At 44.3% G+C, this 16,594-nt stretch overlaps 1 protein-coding gene across 6 annotated transcripts in view; it reads right to left on the bottom strand.

The window, feature by feature from the left end:
* Nucleotides 1-16,594, bottom strand: part of GREB1 (growth regulating estrogen receptor binding 1) — a 103,391-nt gene that overhangs the window by 8,670 nt on the left and 78,127 nt on the right. For 4 of the 6 annotated variants that reach the window (XM_083495386.1, XM_083495385.1, XM_083495387.1 and 1 more), the window contains 15 exons: nucleotides 15,775-15,967; nucleotides 14,052-14,188; nucleotides 12,831-13,170; nucleotides 10,810-10,925; nucleotides 10,146-10,348; nucleotides 9,810-9,899; nucleotides 8,804-9,369; nucleotides 8,491-8,593; nucleotides 8,044-8,212; nucleotides 6,165-6,303; nucleotides 5,075-5,236; nucleotides 3,115-3,319; nucleotides 1,887-2,061; nucleotides 1,583-1,801; nucleotides 474-609 (listed from right to left, as the gene is read on the bottom strand). In XM_083495386.1, the coding sequence (XP_083351512.1) occupies nucleotides 474-609; nucleotides 1,583-1,801; nucleotides 1,887-2,061; nucleotides 3,115-3,319; nucleotides 5,075-5,236; nucleotides 6,165-6,303; nucleotides 8,044-8,212; nucleotides 8,491-8,593; nucleotides 8,804-9,369; nucleotides 9,810-9,899; nucleotides 10,146-10,348; nucleotides 10,810-10,925; nucleotides 12,831-13,170; nucleotides 14,052-14,188; nucleotides 15,775-15,967 (2,953 nt within the window). Of the gene's footprint in view, nucleotides 1-473; nucleotides 610-1,582; nucleotides 1,802-1,886; nucleotides 2,062-3,114; nucleotides 3,320-5,074; nucleotides 5,237-6,164; nucleotides 6,308-8,043; nucleotides 8,213-8,490; nucleotides 8,594-8,803; nucleotides 9,370-9,809; nucleotides 9,900-10,145; nucleotides 10,349-10,809; nucleotides 10,926-12,830; nucleotides 13,171-14,051; nucleotides 14,189-15,774; nucleotides 15,968-16,594 lie in introns of all 6 variants that reach the window. The other 2 variants (XM_083495389.1, XM_083495390.1) reach the window with 1 other exon arrangement.

The raw sequence follows: 16,594 nt of genomic DNA, 5'->3' as shown, positions 1-16,594 counted from the left end.
CATAATCTGGATTCTAAATAAATACAAAGGCTCTCCCCACAGCAGACTATCATCCTCTAAAACAGCGGTTCTCAACCTGTGGGTCCCCACATGTTGTGGGACTACAACTCTACCATCATCCCTGAGCTCTGGCCTTGCTAGCTAGGGGTGATGGGAGTTGTAGTTCAACAACATGTGGGGACCCACAGGTTGAGAAAGGCTGCTCTAAAACATAGAGGGCAGCATGGCAGGTGAGGAGGATGAAACAGAGCAGATAAGAGTTTGCATCCTCCCTCATCATGGGAGGTTTGGAAAGGCTGAACATGATCTGTTTCACATATTCCCAATGAAAACTGAAAACAAGCTGACATGCACAAATGAGTGACTTTGCCCGTTGCACCAACGTCTTTCCTTTCTTTCCCCCCCACCGCCCCACTGTATTATAAGAACGAAACAAAAAGTGGGAGATTTCGCAGAAATTTCCGAATTCTGACCTTTGACTTAATATGAAAGGACCTTTGCCCGCCAACGGCAATTTGCTTCTTCATGACACTGAATCGGTTGAAGCGACAGATCAGGAGGCCAGCGCTGTGGGCACGCAGGTTGAAGTCCACATCGTCACACACAAACCTGTCAGGCGGAGGGGACACAGAATGCAAGAAGCAATAGGCCTTCATTAGCTGCAGTATTTCAAATTGCACGGAAATCGCAATGGTGGATACGGTTTTAAAAGGAAGAGTGTAAACCAAGACATCAAGGAAACTGGTTCAAGCGTGACATTTGACAGAAAAGGGGTATCAGTGCTCTGGCAGGCAGTGCTGCTGTGAGATTAAGGACAAAGCCCCACATAGATAAGCTGTTTATATATTTTTTTCTAAATTAAATAAGCCAGGTGTGGTATTGAAAACTTTTGCACATGATGCCAGTGAGGGATTCAAAGAAGCTATTTTCATCAGGACCACAGCAGGAGAGGAAAAGTAAAAACTTCCTCCTCGCCACCTGCTAAGATCCTGATAATTGTCACCTCCCTTAAGAACTGCCATTTGCATTTGTTTTAACATGCAAGTTAAATGCAAAGACACATTAATCATCACATCTAGTTTGGCCCTGTTTATTTCCTTTTATTAGTTATGTTTCTCCATTGCCTCGTGCAACAAGCCTGTAGGCGATGTGCAAAGGAAGAATTGACGGCACATCAAAAGAAGAATTAGCAATATGTCAAAATATAAACTTACGACATTAATCAAGCGAAGCAACAGAAATAAATGAATATTGACACCAACACAATCATATAAAAACTAAAAGACACCCCTCCACACACCAGTTAAAACTGTTCACTGTCAACTGAATGCAGACTAAAAGCAAGTATCTACTTGCACTTTGACGCGCTTTCGAACTGCTAGGTTGGCAGGAGCAGGAACTGAGCAACGGGAGCTCACTCCGTCGCGGGGATTCGAACCGCCAACCTTCTGATCGGCAAGTCCTAGGCTCTGTGGTTTAACCCACAGCACCACCCGCGTCCCTATAGCTTCTTAGGGACTATCAAATATAGTGTGGCTTATGCTATCAGAGACAAAAATCTACTTCATCAGCCTTGCCTCACCTGTTCTGGTTATACTGAACGTTCTGCGTTAGGTCCACGTTCAGCATGATGAAATCGTGAACATGGCAGCAAGAGAACGGCTCCTTGATCTCTCTGCTCTTGGTTTTACTTGACCACTTCCTCATCCCAATCAAGGCATAGTGGGTGACATCCGGAGTCGATTCAATGTGCTGAAGAATTTGCTTCAAGGAAATGTTCCTTTCAGTCCATGTGTATTCGCTGCAAGGGGCCAGAGAAACAGTTCAAAATCTGATTGCTCAAGGAAGCCCAGTGAATATGCCATCCCAAAGAAACCACCCTTTACCTTTTTCTGTCACCTGAGCAATCCATTTCTACAGCATTCCACATGACACAGGAGTCGTCAGAGATGATGATGAAAGGCCAGACGTCTTGAGGCTTAATACCTAGCTCCTCCTGCCGATTTCGCTCAAGCTCCAGATTGTGGTAGGACAGTTCTTTTATTAGGAAGTGAGCAGCGCCTAAAAAGAGAGAAGCAAACCACACACTGTAACAGGAGAACTGAAATCAACATTTTATCTAGAAATCTTTTGCTGTATCACTATCTCACACCCACACACTCAACTTTGCTTTATTCTAAGGCTGACAGCAAATTCAAGTATTTTTAGACTAAAACCTGGAAGTAAGAAAGAAAGTAGATTCCACCTAAACATTAGGAAGAACTTCCTGACAGTAAGAGCTGTTCGACAGTGGAATTTGCTGCCAAGGAGTGTGGTGGAGTCTCCTTCTTTGGAGGTCTTTAAGCAGAGGCTTGACAACCATATGTCAGGAGTGCTCTGATGGTGTTTCCTGCTTGGCAGGGGGTTGGACTCGATGGCCCTTGTGGTCTCTTCCAACTCTATGATTCTATGATTCTAGACTAAAACCTGGAAGTATGTCCTACTAAATGCAATGGGCTTACTTCTGAGTAGCCATGTAAATGATGGCATTGCTTAGTGATTAAGCACCTGCCTTTTAGTTGATTCATTACTTGATTAAATTTGAATATGCGTATGTCGTTTTGACATATTGAAGGGCGAGGTAAGATTATCTTCCTCTCTGTTTTGTGCTTTGCTGGCATCTGAATACATTTTTATTTAAATAAGCTTTTGATTCTGTTGTTGCTGATTTTAATCTATTGCGTGTTGCTTTTGACTCTTTGCGTTCCTGCACTTTGATGCTGTTTTAGCCTGGTGATTGTGTCTCAATGGTGGATTATTGCTTTATCCATGCTTGTTTTGATATTTCACAATCCGCTTTGATACCCTGTTTGAAAATTTCGCATAGGCAGCTGGTTAGCCACTGTGAGAACAGAACACTGAACTAGGTGAGCCACTGGTCTGATCCAGCAGCCAGGCTCTTAATTCGTTCTTACGTTCCCCTCCAAAAAGGTGCCAGGAGGCCATTGTTTTGGTTCCATCCCACCACGCCAGCCACTCCTATAACCAACCAAGGCTTTATTTAATTATGCAAAAAATCCATGCGATTTAGACCTCACTGCATTCACACAGCCGAGAATTTCACCATATACATACCCACTCCAGCACTGTTGAAAATACTTGGCAGAACAAGCATGATGTGATTGGGCCAGTATTTTTTATATATTGCCATTTCGTACTCCTTGACGACTAGGACGTGCAAATGGCTGGCCCCATCCATTGCATGGTAAAGGTTAAAAAGTCCATGTTCGTGACGTCCAGTTGTGGGAGTAAAAGTAGGGCTCTTTATATAATCTTGGCTCTATAAAGTTAGGAATCTGTGTTATTATGGTGGTTAATATAAGCAGCAACAACAAAAAAGCTAGAGAGAGAGGAGGGTCAACAACTAAATATACTGGCATTGTTTCATTGTAATCAACAGGTTTCCAGCAATTTACACAAAGCTGAACAGCTTACCTGCTAGTTAAAATTTTAAATACGTTCATGAGAAACCAAATGAAATGAAATGAAATACAGTGGTACCTCTGGATGCAAACAGGATCCATTCCGGAGCCCCGTTCGCATCCAGAAGCAAACGCAACCCGCGTCCATGCGTCTGCGCAGGCCGCAATTCACCGCTTCCACACATGCACAAGCGGCGAAACCCAGAAGTACCGCACTCCGTTACTTCCGGGGTGCCGCGGAGCACAACCTGAAAATATTCATCCGAAGCTACTTCAACCCGAGGTATGACTGTAAATGCCTGGATCACTTCACTTATCGCATTCATTGTTGGATGAGTATTTCAGGAATTTTGTACTGAACACCCCACTTTTGTGTCATGGAAGCCTCTGCTGGATCGAAGAGGCGCAATTTGATACAACCCCAGGTTGAGACAAATGAACTGAGGTCTCAGGGCCCTCTGAAGAGCATTTGGTTGTCCAGCTGCCAACCCAAAGGCCAGAGAGGTGTGTGAAGGAAGCAGGGGTGGTTTGCCTTGGGAGAACTGAGCGTGGCAATGATTCCACCATCCTGTATCCTCCTTCAAGGGATAGGGACTGTACAGTTAACAATGTCATGACACCGAGCAGAGCGAAGTAATAAATTCTGAAGCGCTCTTCATAACGAAGTCCTTAAACCCTTTTAGAATTATACAACAAAACTGAACTTTGACCAATCCAGACACTATGGCTTCAATACCAAACTCCCCCTCCCCCCGTCTCCTGTCCTCCCGCTTTGCTTAATTTTCAGCCTGATGAAATATTATGGTAGACTCAAAAGTTTCCTGTTTTCTGTGACATTGCAGGTAGTAATAATAAACGGTCTTCATAATTTCCCCCCAAAAGAAGTGGTGGTGCAATGCTTAGCCATGCATGTTAATGTAATATTCCATATGCTTAGCTTATGGATGGGTGTCTCTCCAATAAAAAGCCTATTTATTTGGCAGGCAGAGGACTGGCAAATTGTACCCGAGGAAGAGGAAGTCGTCATCCCTGCTGTGAAATAAGGGGTGCCACTTTGTCCCTGCCCATCACTCCTTCTCTCCTCTACTACACCATTGCCTTCAAGGTAGATATCTCATAGAAGGGACCCTGGAGGGTCATTCTAGTCCAACCCTCTGCAATGCAGGAATATGCAGCTGTCCCATACGGATATCAAACCTGCAAGCTTGGCGTTGTCAGCACGATGCTGTAACCAACTGAGCTATCCAGCTAAAGTCAGTATAAAAAAAGAGTTTCTCTTCTTGAGACCATTGGCAAGCAGTTCTCCTGGCAGTAACATTTTACAACTTTGCATAGTTTGATGATGCACATCTCAAAAGATATGGGGAGCTTTGTCTCTTTGGTGATCCTAAAACATGCTCCAAAGAGCTCTGCAGCTCTGCTAAAGGCCTATTTCAGTACTGGGCAGTTTGCATGCTGTCTTCCTGCGCAGCAGAGATATTATACAGAAAGAAAAGCAGGGTATTTTTATCATTATCCAGAAGCAGAGCCAACCCAGGGAAGGAAATTTATATCATGGCCCCGTACGAATGCAAAACAAGGTCTGTGCATGGCTCACATTGATATTTACCTACCTTATCAGTGACAAGAGGCAATCTCATACTCTCCAGCTGTCTTCCCGGATGACTAAAGACAAAATGGTGCTCCTTGGACTTAGGGATGATGAAGTGAAGCTGAATTTCCTCTCCAAGCATGGAATAGGAAAAGGCAAAAGCGTGCAGGGTAGATTCATAAAGCTGAGGAGGGAGAAGGACAGAAGCATAATTCACCTCGCCAGCCATGGCACTGATGCACATGTAGTAGCAAATTAAATCTTAACAGGGTCAGGGAGAGCCATTTATGTAGAGTTCAGTGGTCATTTATGATGATGTATTTGGAATGCAGACTCTGAAGGAATAGTGTCTGGCATTTGTGTACTATATGCTTTTGGGTTTTACTAATTCTGGCACAGTTCTACTGCATCCTTTTAAAAATTGCTAGATTATATACACTTTATGTACACAGATGCTCTAGCTCTAGGGTCCAAGGTTGGACTTTGGTTAGTCTGTCATGGTGATGAAGACAATCTATGTTTCTAACATGTTGTTGCTGTTGTTTAGTCGTTTAGTCGTGTCCGACTCTTCGTGACCCCATGGACCAGAACACACCAGACACTCCTGTCTTCCACTGCCTCCCGCAGTTTGGTCAAAGTTTCTAACATATACCAGGTTAAAAGATATAGTAGTTATATAAACTAAGGGCAGGAACAAACAAAGATACAACTAAATTAACAAAATCTTTTTAGGGGTCTTTGCAGCAAACACGAAAAATCTAGTAGCTCTTTCCATTAATATTTTGTTCAGGTTAGCCAATAAGTAGTCAGCCATCTTAAGAGGATGGGAGTAAAATAAGGTATTTTGATCATCTTACAGAGTTATATTTCAAAAAGAGTTAATGTTTCTCTTGCTCCATTCCCACAATGGCAGAGCCATTTGTTATAGGGAGTAGCGTAAAAGCATCCGTCAAGTACAGCAGAAATTAAATCTAGCCCTAAAACAGGGCAGCCAATATTCAAGATCATCCAAATAATTGGCCTGACCCTTAGAAAAATCAGAAGACAAACCAAGATGAATGGGAGAACAGCTGACAGAAAATAATGTACTAAAAGGGCTCTATCAGTCTTACCTGGTACCTGGGGTTAAATCCCATATACTGATGACACTGTTCACAGTGATGGTAAGTGTTGTAAGCAGCATATTTGGATAATCTCATCCGTGTTGTCTGACGACGCATATACAAGTCCTCTTGTTTTCTGCTTGCTGTACTATCTGTACAAATATATTTTAATGGTGTCAGTTAAGTGAGGACTGGCCAGCGCAAAGGAACTGCCCCATCCTTGAGTATCTTCTGAATGCAAAATTATACTGGTTGCAATCAAAAAGGAATCCGAAAAAAAGTTGCTATTCTCATGGGAGTGTTGACATGTTTACTGTAAACATTGTTCTCAATCTATTCGTCTGTCTATATGTAAATAATTTCTGTACCCACCAACATCTTTGAAAAACATTTCTCATGCTGTTTGACATAAACCACTGCCATATGTCACTGTAACTGACATATTTGTTTCCATTTCAGTTCAGCTTTAAAGTTAACAAACGAGGCAGTAAATGTAATGTGCTCTGATTGCTCTACAGTGCTACATGTGTGATAAGATTATCATAAATATTATAAATATATATTATAAATATTAATATTATTTGGAAATCACAAATTATCCTGTAGGCAAACTCGTCCCTACAGATGTTTTGGGACTACAAATCCCATGATCCCTAGCTAACAGGACCAGTGGTCAGGGATGATGGGAATTGTAGTCTCAAAACATGTGGAGGGCCGAGTTTGCCTATGCCTGCTGTAGGGAATTGAACTAGATGACTCTCAGTTCCCTTCCAATTCTATTCTTCACTAGCACCCTCTAGTGGCATTGCTAAGTCCTCCTCAGAGTGTGCTTCTTACGGGTTTATGTTATAAACCACCCTGTGAACTTCAGATGAAGGGATGCATATAAATAGAATAAATATGTGCATGATATATGCGTGTGTGTGTGTGTGTGTGTGTGTGTGTACAAACACACAAACACACACAAAATAAGTCACAGCATTGTTGTAGTTTTAGCAAGATTATGGTCACATCCCGCACCACACATTTAAAGTGCTCTTATACCAATGTAACAGACATGGCTCCCCCCACAAGGAATCCTGGGAAACATAGGGCGATGATGAAAGTTGTAAGGAGACCCTTAACAAACTACATTTCCCATGAAACCTTTGGGAGAATCCATGTCTCTAATAGAGCGCTTTACATTGATGGTAACACCAGTGCCCAAATTACAGCTCATCAGTCTCAACAGTTCACAAACCATACTTTGTGACAGTTTAAGAAAGAGACTTCCCATTGCTCCCTTCTTCTTTTCTATTTATGCCATATGCTGGGGACTTGAGGAATCAAAAGGCAAACACTGGGGAAAGGTGGCTGCGAGCAGGGTGTACCCCTTTACACACACCCCGACATTATTAGACTCCAGCTCCCAATCTTTGCTGGCCATGGGTCATGCTGGTTGTGGCTGATGGGAGTTGAAATCCAAAAAATGGCTGGAGGGACTCAGGTTCCCCATCGCTGTCGTATGAGTTTTAGGACTACAGCAATCAAGGCCAGATTAGAAAGCAGAACTAGCTAGAGATTAGTGGTCTCACTGAAGTCCTTAAGTACTTAATTCAGAATTGTACTGAATGCCCATAATCCCAAATGAGTGCCATTCCCTACACTTCTCATCAATGGAATGCAAAAAAACAACAACCAGATTCTAAGCAGAGGCTTGACAACCATATGTCAGGAGTGCTCTGATGGTGTTTCCTGCTTGGCAGGGGGTTGGACTCGATGGCCCTTGTGGTCTCTTCCAACTCTATGATTCTATGATTCTATGATCAATACATTCTAACTGGACCGTTTTATGGCATGAAAGATCATTACCAAACAGGTGTCTGGTCAGAATAACTGAATAAATAACTATCCCTGACCTTCGCTGCTTGTTTTCTGGACCCTTGAACAGATGAGACTTGCATCTTCATATTTTGGATCATGGATCGTGTAGTCGAAAGTCATTTTCTTGAATGTTTCCAGATCGGGCCACGCATCCCCTGACTGGTGATAGTACGGCTCTGATTCTTCTTTAAGATCTACAATCACAGGAAAACAAACTCATGCTATGCACACTGTTATACCCTTTTCATCATTCAAAAATGCAAACTCAAAAATAATTAACTATTCAATATAGAAGGAAGGAAGGGCAATTCTTATTGTCTTTGCCTGACTGCCAGCCTTTGGTAATGGCTGCGTTAACTGAAGACTGAAATAAATGAACATGGGGGGGGGATTAAGAGCACAGCAATAAAACACTCAACCTCTCATTAACAGTTACAAATTATTCATCCAAGGTTTGACATGTAGGACATACCAGCATTGATCTCCTCTTCGTCATAAACGTCTACTTCCGTCAACCGAATCAGCATTCTAGATAAAATACTGAGGAATTGCAGATAGGCACCTGTCTTTCCTATCTGCAAAGATATACATCAGAAACTTATAGAAGTAGCTTAGGAAATCTAAGCACATTAAAGTATCATTTCAGGTGTCTGAAAAGTCAGGTGACCAGTGCAGCTTGATTCAAAGCCCAGATATGATGACATTCCTCCTACATGAAACAGAGAGGCAAAATGCACAATGATATAATAATAATAATAAACGGTGTCCCTGTTCTTGTTACCTACCTGTGGTGGTCCACTCAGTAGCAGCCTCCTTGGATGAAAGGTATCCATCCTGCCTTCATTCCTGTTGTTATAGTCCATATGGATCGGTTTGGGGACGGTCCACTGGCGATAATATAGAGACTGCTCGGTGCAGGTCATCATCTTACTCATGAGCGGGCGGAAAGAACTGGCCCACATGACCGAATGGTAAGGCAAGAGGGACGATGACTTGGGAAGCCCTGTGCTGTCTGCAGAAGTAACCATGTCATGCACCAGTTTGGGCAAGTAAACGATGGGGGGCTGCTGGGATGCTTTGGTCATGGAGCACTGAGAGGCCTGCAGGACGAAAGAGCTGTGGGCAGGTGCTGAAGAGGCGGAGGGAGATGAGAAAGGGGGTGGAGGCGACGAAGTGACGGAGGCCTGAGCAGCTTTGGCTTCCAGCTTTGAGTCTCTGTCTGCTTTGAGTCTCTGCTTTTCGGAGTTATTCACGCTCTCTTCGGTGCTGCTGCTGAGTACCAGATGGGGAGACTTTCCCACCTCCCCTGCGGTTACCAAAGGAGGAGATGTTTCGCTGCAGAAAGCTGTGCCTATGGACAAAATCCATAACTTAATAAGAGTGCTCTGTTCAATCATTAGTGGCAACTGAAGGCTGCGATATCCCCCTGACCCAATATATAACCCCAGAGATAATTATTTATCAGTGATAAATACAAGTGGAAAGGTAGACTGTATAGTGCACCGCTCCACTTGAGCCCAGAGAGTGGCTTTTCCCTTATTGCATCACAGTGAGTCTTCCTTCAGTACACAAAAGCTAAGGCGCAATTCACACAACCATGTCAAATGCAGTGAAGTGGAGATTTCTCAGGGAGAAGTGAGTGTTGCCTTTATCATGTCTGTCTGTCTGGCCCCTGTTTGTTGTATTAGTGATGGCAAAAGCCAAGCATCCACAGCATTAGCAACACGGGTTAAATCATTAGGATTTCGGTCCCAATGTACATATTGTAAAGGAGTCATGCTGATGTCTTACTTGATGCTTTAGAAGAGACAGAGGAAGCTGCAGAATCGTGTGAGCCAGACCTTTCTCTTTTGATGGGGCTTCTCTTTTCCGAAGAGGAGCCTATTCCACAATTGTGAAGAAATGGAAGTTGTGTTTACATTTGCTGGACATGATCCATCTAACTTAAAAATGCAAAAGACTAGAGAAGCAGAGTAGGGGCGAATAGCCTATATCCTCCTCCAGATGTTGCTGGACTCCCAGCTCCCATCAGTCTTGGCCAGCATGGCTAACAGCCAGGGGTGATGGAAGCTCACAAATGTCTCCCGCCCCCTTTTCAAGTCAATGGTCCTTTGGATATCCCTTTACCTTCTGTTACTGTTTCTTCATCTTCGTTATCAGTACTGCTTAGCTTCTCTGGGTCACTCTCCAGGACATCATTTGTGCCTACTGCTTTTTCCACGGGGACTTCAGAACTTACAAAATAGGCTGCCAAGCCCAGTTCTTGCTCCAGGGCTGTTCTCACCAAGCAGGAGGAATTTATCAGACGTAGGTCACAGTACCTCAAGGACCTTGGTGGGACAGACAGGAAGAGAGACAGACTGAAAGACCAGGTGAATTCTACAATATTACTGAGATAATAACTGAAAGTGCTTATCTGTTGTCATTTCCTGTCCATCTGGGACGTTTAGATAAAGCAGCGTGACAAAATCCTGTTGCATATCAATAACACCTTGACTGCTTCAATTTAGGGCTCATCCACACTTTATTTTGAACCCTATTTTATGTGTACTGCTTAATTCCCCTGGTCCAAGAGATTTCCTTGTTCCATGGTTGTTTCTTGCAAAAATCCAGTCTTTTCCACTGAATCTGATCTTATCTGGAAATCTTAACCAAGCTTCAATTCAGTGGGCAAGGCTGGAATTTTGCAAGGCACAGCTGTGGAACAAGAAGAAAGCCCTCTCCTGAGGGACATGTGTATATTTCATATAACTATTTTTCAATTCATACGTGTGTGAGAGAGAGAGATTACCTTGGGAGTGACTCTCCTTGGGGATCCATTCCACTAAAAATCAATATGCAAGGCAGTCCCTCCAGTTCCAAATAAGTCTGAGGCCTCCATTCAGCATCTTCAATCTTCTGCCAAATCTGCCAAAACATTTGAAACACACTGTTTTATAGTTCACTCTAGAGAAAGAGCTGCTGTACATGCGAGCTGTCATAATGTGGAGTCATGGTTAAAAACTGTGAACCATCAAGTCCTTGGTTCAAACCTCAGCTGAGCCAAGAACATGCTGAGTAGCCCTTCATTCACTCTCTACTCCCATTCAAGAGTACGGTTAAGAGAGTAACATTTATTTATTTTTCTCTTTATTGGCGGTACTTATAATCCATCTTTTGACAAAGCCCTCCACAAAGCGGCTTACATGTTTAAAATGCAAATCCGCAGATAACCTTAAAAAATATACAGTCAACAATAATAACAAGATTCCCATGGAAGAGCATGGAGCGGGAGGAGAGGTGGAGCGAGTTGTTACATTTGGCAAACTGAAAAGCTTGTGCTGCTGGAACAATCAGAAGACAGTGATGTTGAATTCCTCCTATAGAATTTACTTCCAAGTAAACAGGAGAGATAATGAAGAGTCAGAAGGCAACAAGCCAGCCGTTGGAGTACATCCCTTCTTGGATGCTGATATCAGAATATGTATCAGAAATTGTGGGTTGCCATCTGATTTATTCTGATATTAATCTGATTTTAAACTGTATTTCAGTCGATTGCTGGATTTTATGTTTTAATGTATTCTAGATTTTGAGCCCGGTTTGGCTGGGGAGGGCGGGATATAAATAAATTATTATTGTTATTACTACTACTACTACTACTACTACTACTACAACCACTATTACTATTAGAGGCACTGGGCAACCCTAGACATGCCTACTCTGAAATAAGCCCCATCGAATGACTTTTATTTTCTCTGGTGCGGAACACATTTTGTCAATGGACATTGCTAACCAGCAGCTGTCATGGAGTGGTTGGATGCAGAGGAATGGTGGAAGGAACCAGCTGTAGAACCACCAAGGGAAGAAGGTCAGAATCCAGGGGGTGGTGGTAGGACAACAATGAGTGATCAGAGGGAAAAGAGGGGGGAAACTGGGAGGAGAAGGTGTCAGAAGCTTGAAGAGGTAACAGGGCTTAGTGAGCTGGGAGAATCTGTGGCAGAGAGAAGTCCAGAATCAGAGGCAGAAGCTAAAGCAGATGAGTGGAAGGAGGGAGGCCAAGAGGCAAAGATGAGTCAGGCTGGTGAAGAGTCAAGCATGTCTCCCCCTCTTGCTGTGACAAGTTCCCCTCCTCCCTTGTCTCCCAGAAGTGAAGAGGCATGAAAAGAGCAGAGGAGAAGTTGGCTGCACACAGGCGCAGTCTCCTATTGCTTGAATAAAGCCCTGGAGAGAAGGGGACTTAGATGGCTTTGAGGAGGCAGGGACTTTCAGTTTCGGCAACTGGTTTTCATGAGCACTGGGAATGACCCGCTTTGCTCATTAGGCCTGACACTCAACCAAGTTTGTGGAGATCATATTTTTGCTAATGAAGAGTTAGCTCCAACTTTGAGCTGTGTTATTAATGACCTGCAGGATCCTGTGACAGCAGCAGTGGTGGCTAGTCCGTTAGAGAAAATGGAACATGGACACACCAGCCTCAATCTGCCCTCAGCCAGCCCACACTCGCCTGCCTTCTGACTTGCCATTGGTCCTACATTGTCTCTGGCTCCAGGTTGGAACTCCAGCTGGAGCAGAGCTGTTCTGCTTACAGTGGTACCTCCTGTTAAGTACTTAATTCGTTCCGGAGGTCTGTTCTTAACCTGAAACTGTTCTTAACCTGAAGAACCACTTTAGCTAATGGGGCCTCCTGCTGCTGCCGTGCCGCCAGAGCACGATTTCTGTTCTCATCCTGAAGCAAAGTTCTTAACCTGAAGCACTATTTCTGGGTTAGCAGAGTCTGTAACCTGAAGCGTATGTAACCTGAAGCGTATGTAACCTGAGGTACCACTGTATTACCTTCAGCTGCTCTACGAAATGCTTCCCTATGGTGATCCCAGAGTTGGGATTGCCCAGGATGATTTCAAAATGGTCTTCGAGGGCTAGCCTTTCCCTCACATGGTTGAGGCGCTCGTAAGCGACTGCCGCCAAAGGTATGCACGGAATCCTTAGGACTACCATCAGCCCGTGTCCGTTGGGGCACTGGCGCGAAGAATTGATGAGGTTCTGAGCGATCTCTAGAGTTTCCACTGTGGTGTAGTTTTTCATCTGGGACAAGCCACACACCGCCATCATGGCTGCGGAGTAGTGCTGAACGAGCACGAAGGTCCTTATCACGGCGCTGTGCAACCTAGGAAACCTGAAACAAAACAGAAAGCAGTGAGAGCCTGTGCAGATGCTTTGCTTGCAAAAAGTGATGGCCCCCTTGAGCAGCATTGTGGTGTGCATAAAGGTAGAGGTAGAGGGACCCCTGACAATTAAGTCCAGTCGCAAACGACTCTGGGGTTGCAGCGCTCATCTCGCTTTACAGGCTGAGGGAGCTGGCGTTTGTCCACTCCGCAGAGTTTTTCTGGATCATGTGGCCAACATGACTAAGCCGCTTCTGGCACAACGGAACACTGGCACCAGAGTAGCGTACAGAAATGTTGTTTACCTTCCCACCAGAGCAGTATCTATTAATCTACTTGCACTTATGGAGTGCTTTCGAACTGCTAGGTTGGCAGGAGCTGGGACCGAAAGACGGGAGCTCACCCCGCCGCGGGGATTCGAACCACTGACCTTTTGATCGGCAAGCCCAAGGCTGAGCATAGGATACCGTTATTCCCTCTGGTGGCAAACTTAATTGACTGAATGCTTATTGGTTGGGAAGTGAAATGGATCCAGCCAAAATGAAGGCTGTGGCTTCTATATACTTGGGGGACCCCCTCAGTATGCAGAAATATGGGGGAATGCTCAAGAAAACAAGAGCGCTCAGCCAAGGAGCTTTAAAGGGCAGGCCATGCTTGGAGAACATGGAAGAAAGGTAAGTGTGGATAGGCCCTAAATTACTTTTTGATAATCTGCCTGACACAATCCAGCCACTTAGCAGAACTGAGATGGCAATGCATGTATATATCACTATATATCAGGGGCAGATCTAAAGGAATAAAGAATGCCGTCAGCCATTCAAACCTACAGTCTACCTACCAACCTACATTGCTTTTTGAAAATTTTAACCACACTGCAAGGCAAACACGGTACCTTTTCCCCAAAGCCATGACCATTGCTTCAAAAGAGCTGTCATAACGAAGCAAGGGAAGGCTGTGTCCGGAAAGAGTGGATTCGATAAACTCAGACAATCCGTAGTACTTCTTGTTTTCATGGTACAAGTCCACACCCTTGAAATAAATGACAGTGACTATTAACAGGGTTGTTTGCGATGATGATTTAACAGTTCACCAATCTGGTTATCACAAATATACACAGGGCTATGAATAAGACCTTGTCCCTTCTCTGTGGCCAATCCTACTTTCCTCCTCCACCATGATCCTCACCAGTATCCACTCAGGGATGGATCAACTATGCAAGCAGTTTAGGCAGCACAATGCACAGAGTGTGTGCTAGACACAGCGTGGATATTGGGGTGGAATTCAACACTGCACTATTACAATTGTTCCATCAGTGCAAGTGTTTCTGTTTGCCAGATGTAACGATCTCCCCTCTCCTCTCACCTGGAAGTTGTTCTGACCCCCAACCAGCCAATTCGGGGGGGAGGGGGGCTGGGATGGAGAAGAGGGCAAGGAATACCCAGGTACACTAAGCAGGACTCACTCTGCTGGCTCCCCGCTAGAGAAACTGTTTAATTGAATCCTGACCCAAGTTTTTCTGCCTTTTGCTCCTAATGCAATCAGCATCTTCATGTACTAGAGCAGAGCTTTCCAAACTTTTCACGTCAGAAACACACTTTTTAGACATGTTATCATTTTGTAACACAGTAATTCAGTTTTACAGTGGTACCTCGCAAGACGAATGCCTCGCAAGACGAAAAACTCGCAAGACGAAAGAGTTTTTCATTTTTTGAGTTGCTTCGCAAGACGAATTTCCCTATGGGCTTGCTTCGCAAGATGAAAAACGAAAAAAACGAAAACGTCTTGCAAGTTTGTTTCCTTTTTCTTAAAACCGTTAATACCCAGGGTGACTTCGAGGAGCAACTCATAGCACGCAGTGTGGTAGCCTTTTTTGAGGTTTTTGAAGACTTTGGTGATTTTGAAGACTTTGGGAAACCGTGCTTCGCAAGATGAAAAATTCGCAAGACGAAAAAACTCGCAGAACGAATTAATTTCGTCTTGCGAGGCACCACTGTACTAGCAAACCAGAGATTAAACTGACCCCCCTTTCCAGGCCTGGGAGGAGCGTGGGTTCGTTCACGCGACACACCTACACACTGCAGCTGACACACTAACGTGTTGCAACACAAGCTCTGCACTAAAGAATCTGTTCTGGGATAGCTCAGTCAGCAGAGCATGAAACTCTTAACCTCAGGGTTGTGGGTTTGAGTCCCACATGGGGGGGGGGAAATATTGCATTGCAGGGTGTTGGACTAGATGACCCCCATGGTCCCTTCTAACTCTGCAATTCTGTTATCCTTTATACCCCAGCATTTTGGTGGTGCTGCAGATGTACTAGAGCACAGAGAATATGATGTGCTCTTTTGTAATCAACAGATCCCAAATCGCGCCTTCAATAAGGTTCTGTTTTGGTAGGAATAAAAGTAGAGGGGAGAGAATCAGGGGATAAAGGAAAAGGTAAAGGCATTCAGAAGAGCCAAGAGAAGTGACTGGAGATCAGCAAACATGGATGTGAGCCCCATCATTTTGCATAACAACTTTGCTTTGGAACGTAACGCTGTGGCCGTTAACAGCCAGACCAGGATTTAAGGGAAAAAAGAAAAAGCTCCCATAGATCCTAAGCGTTAACTTCTTACATTGTTGTATAATGACGGCCAGTGGATTTCATTATAAGGGCTGATGCGGGTGTGTTGCGTCTGCAGGGCATAGGGGAAGGAAGTCACGTGAAGCGTCACAATATTTGGAGCGTCTTTCACCTCTCTGCAGTTGAGCAGCCTGTCCACGAGCCCCATGGCAGGATCGGACTGAGGATAAAGGCTGTGAACTGCACTGTAAAAAACAAAACAAAACAAAAACAAGCAAATGAGAGTGCACAATTTTACTATATGGTCAGTACAGTGGTGCCCCGCAAGACGAATGCCTCGCAAGACGAAAAACTCGCTAGACGAAAGGGTTTTTTGTTTTTTGAGCTGCTTCGCAAGACGATTTTCCCTATGGGCTTGCTTCGCAAGACGGAAACGTCTTGCAAGTTTGTTTCCTTTTTCTTAACACCGTTAATACAGTTGCAACTTGACTTTGAGGAGCAACTCATAGAATGCGGTGTGGTAGCCATTTTTGAGGTTTTTAAAGACTTTGGTGATTTTTGAAGCTTTTCCAAAACTTTCCCGACACCGTGCTTCGCAAGACAAAAAAATCGCAAGACGACAAAACTCGCGGAACGAATTAATTTCGTCTTGCGAGGCACCACTGTACTCTTTTTCTAGAAAAGGAGGTGCTGGAACTCACCATGAACGCCTCCCTCTTTCTCTTAGTATGGCAATGGAACCCACCTGAGAGTTGCCAGGACTGAGTTCTGGCGAGTTCCCCCTGGGAAAAAAGCCCTGTATATGGCAAACCCAACCTTCTCTGACCATTGGCCATGCTGGCTGGAGCTGATGGGAGACAGAATCCAACCTC

The sequence above is a fragment of the Podarcis liolepis genome (assembly GCF_965112155.1).
Source record: "Podarcis liolepis genome assembly, chromosome: 3".
Lineage (NCBI taxonomy): Eukaryota > Metazoa > Chordata > Lepidosauria > Squamata > Lacertidae > Podarcis > Podarcis liolepis.
Note: the sequence above shows the minus strand (reverse complement) of the source record. Positions and strands in the feature narration are given on the sequence as shown.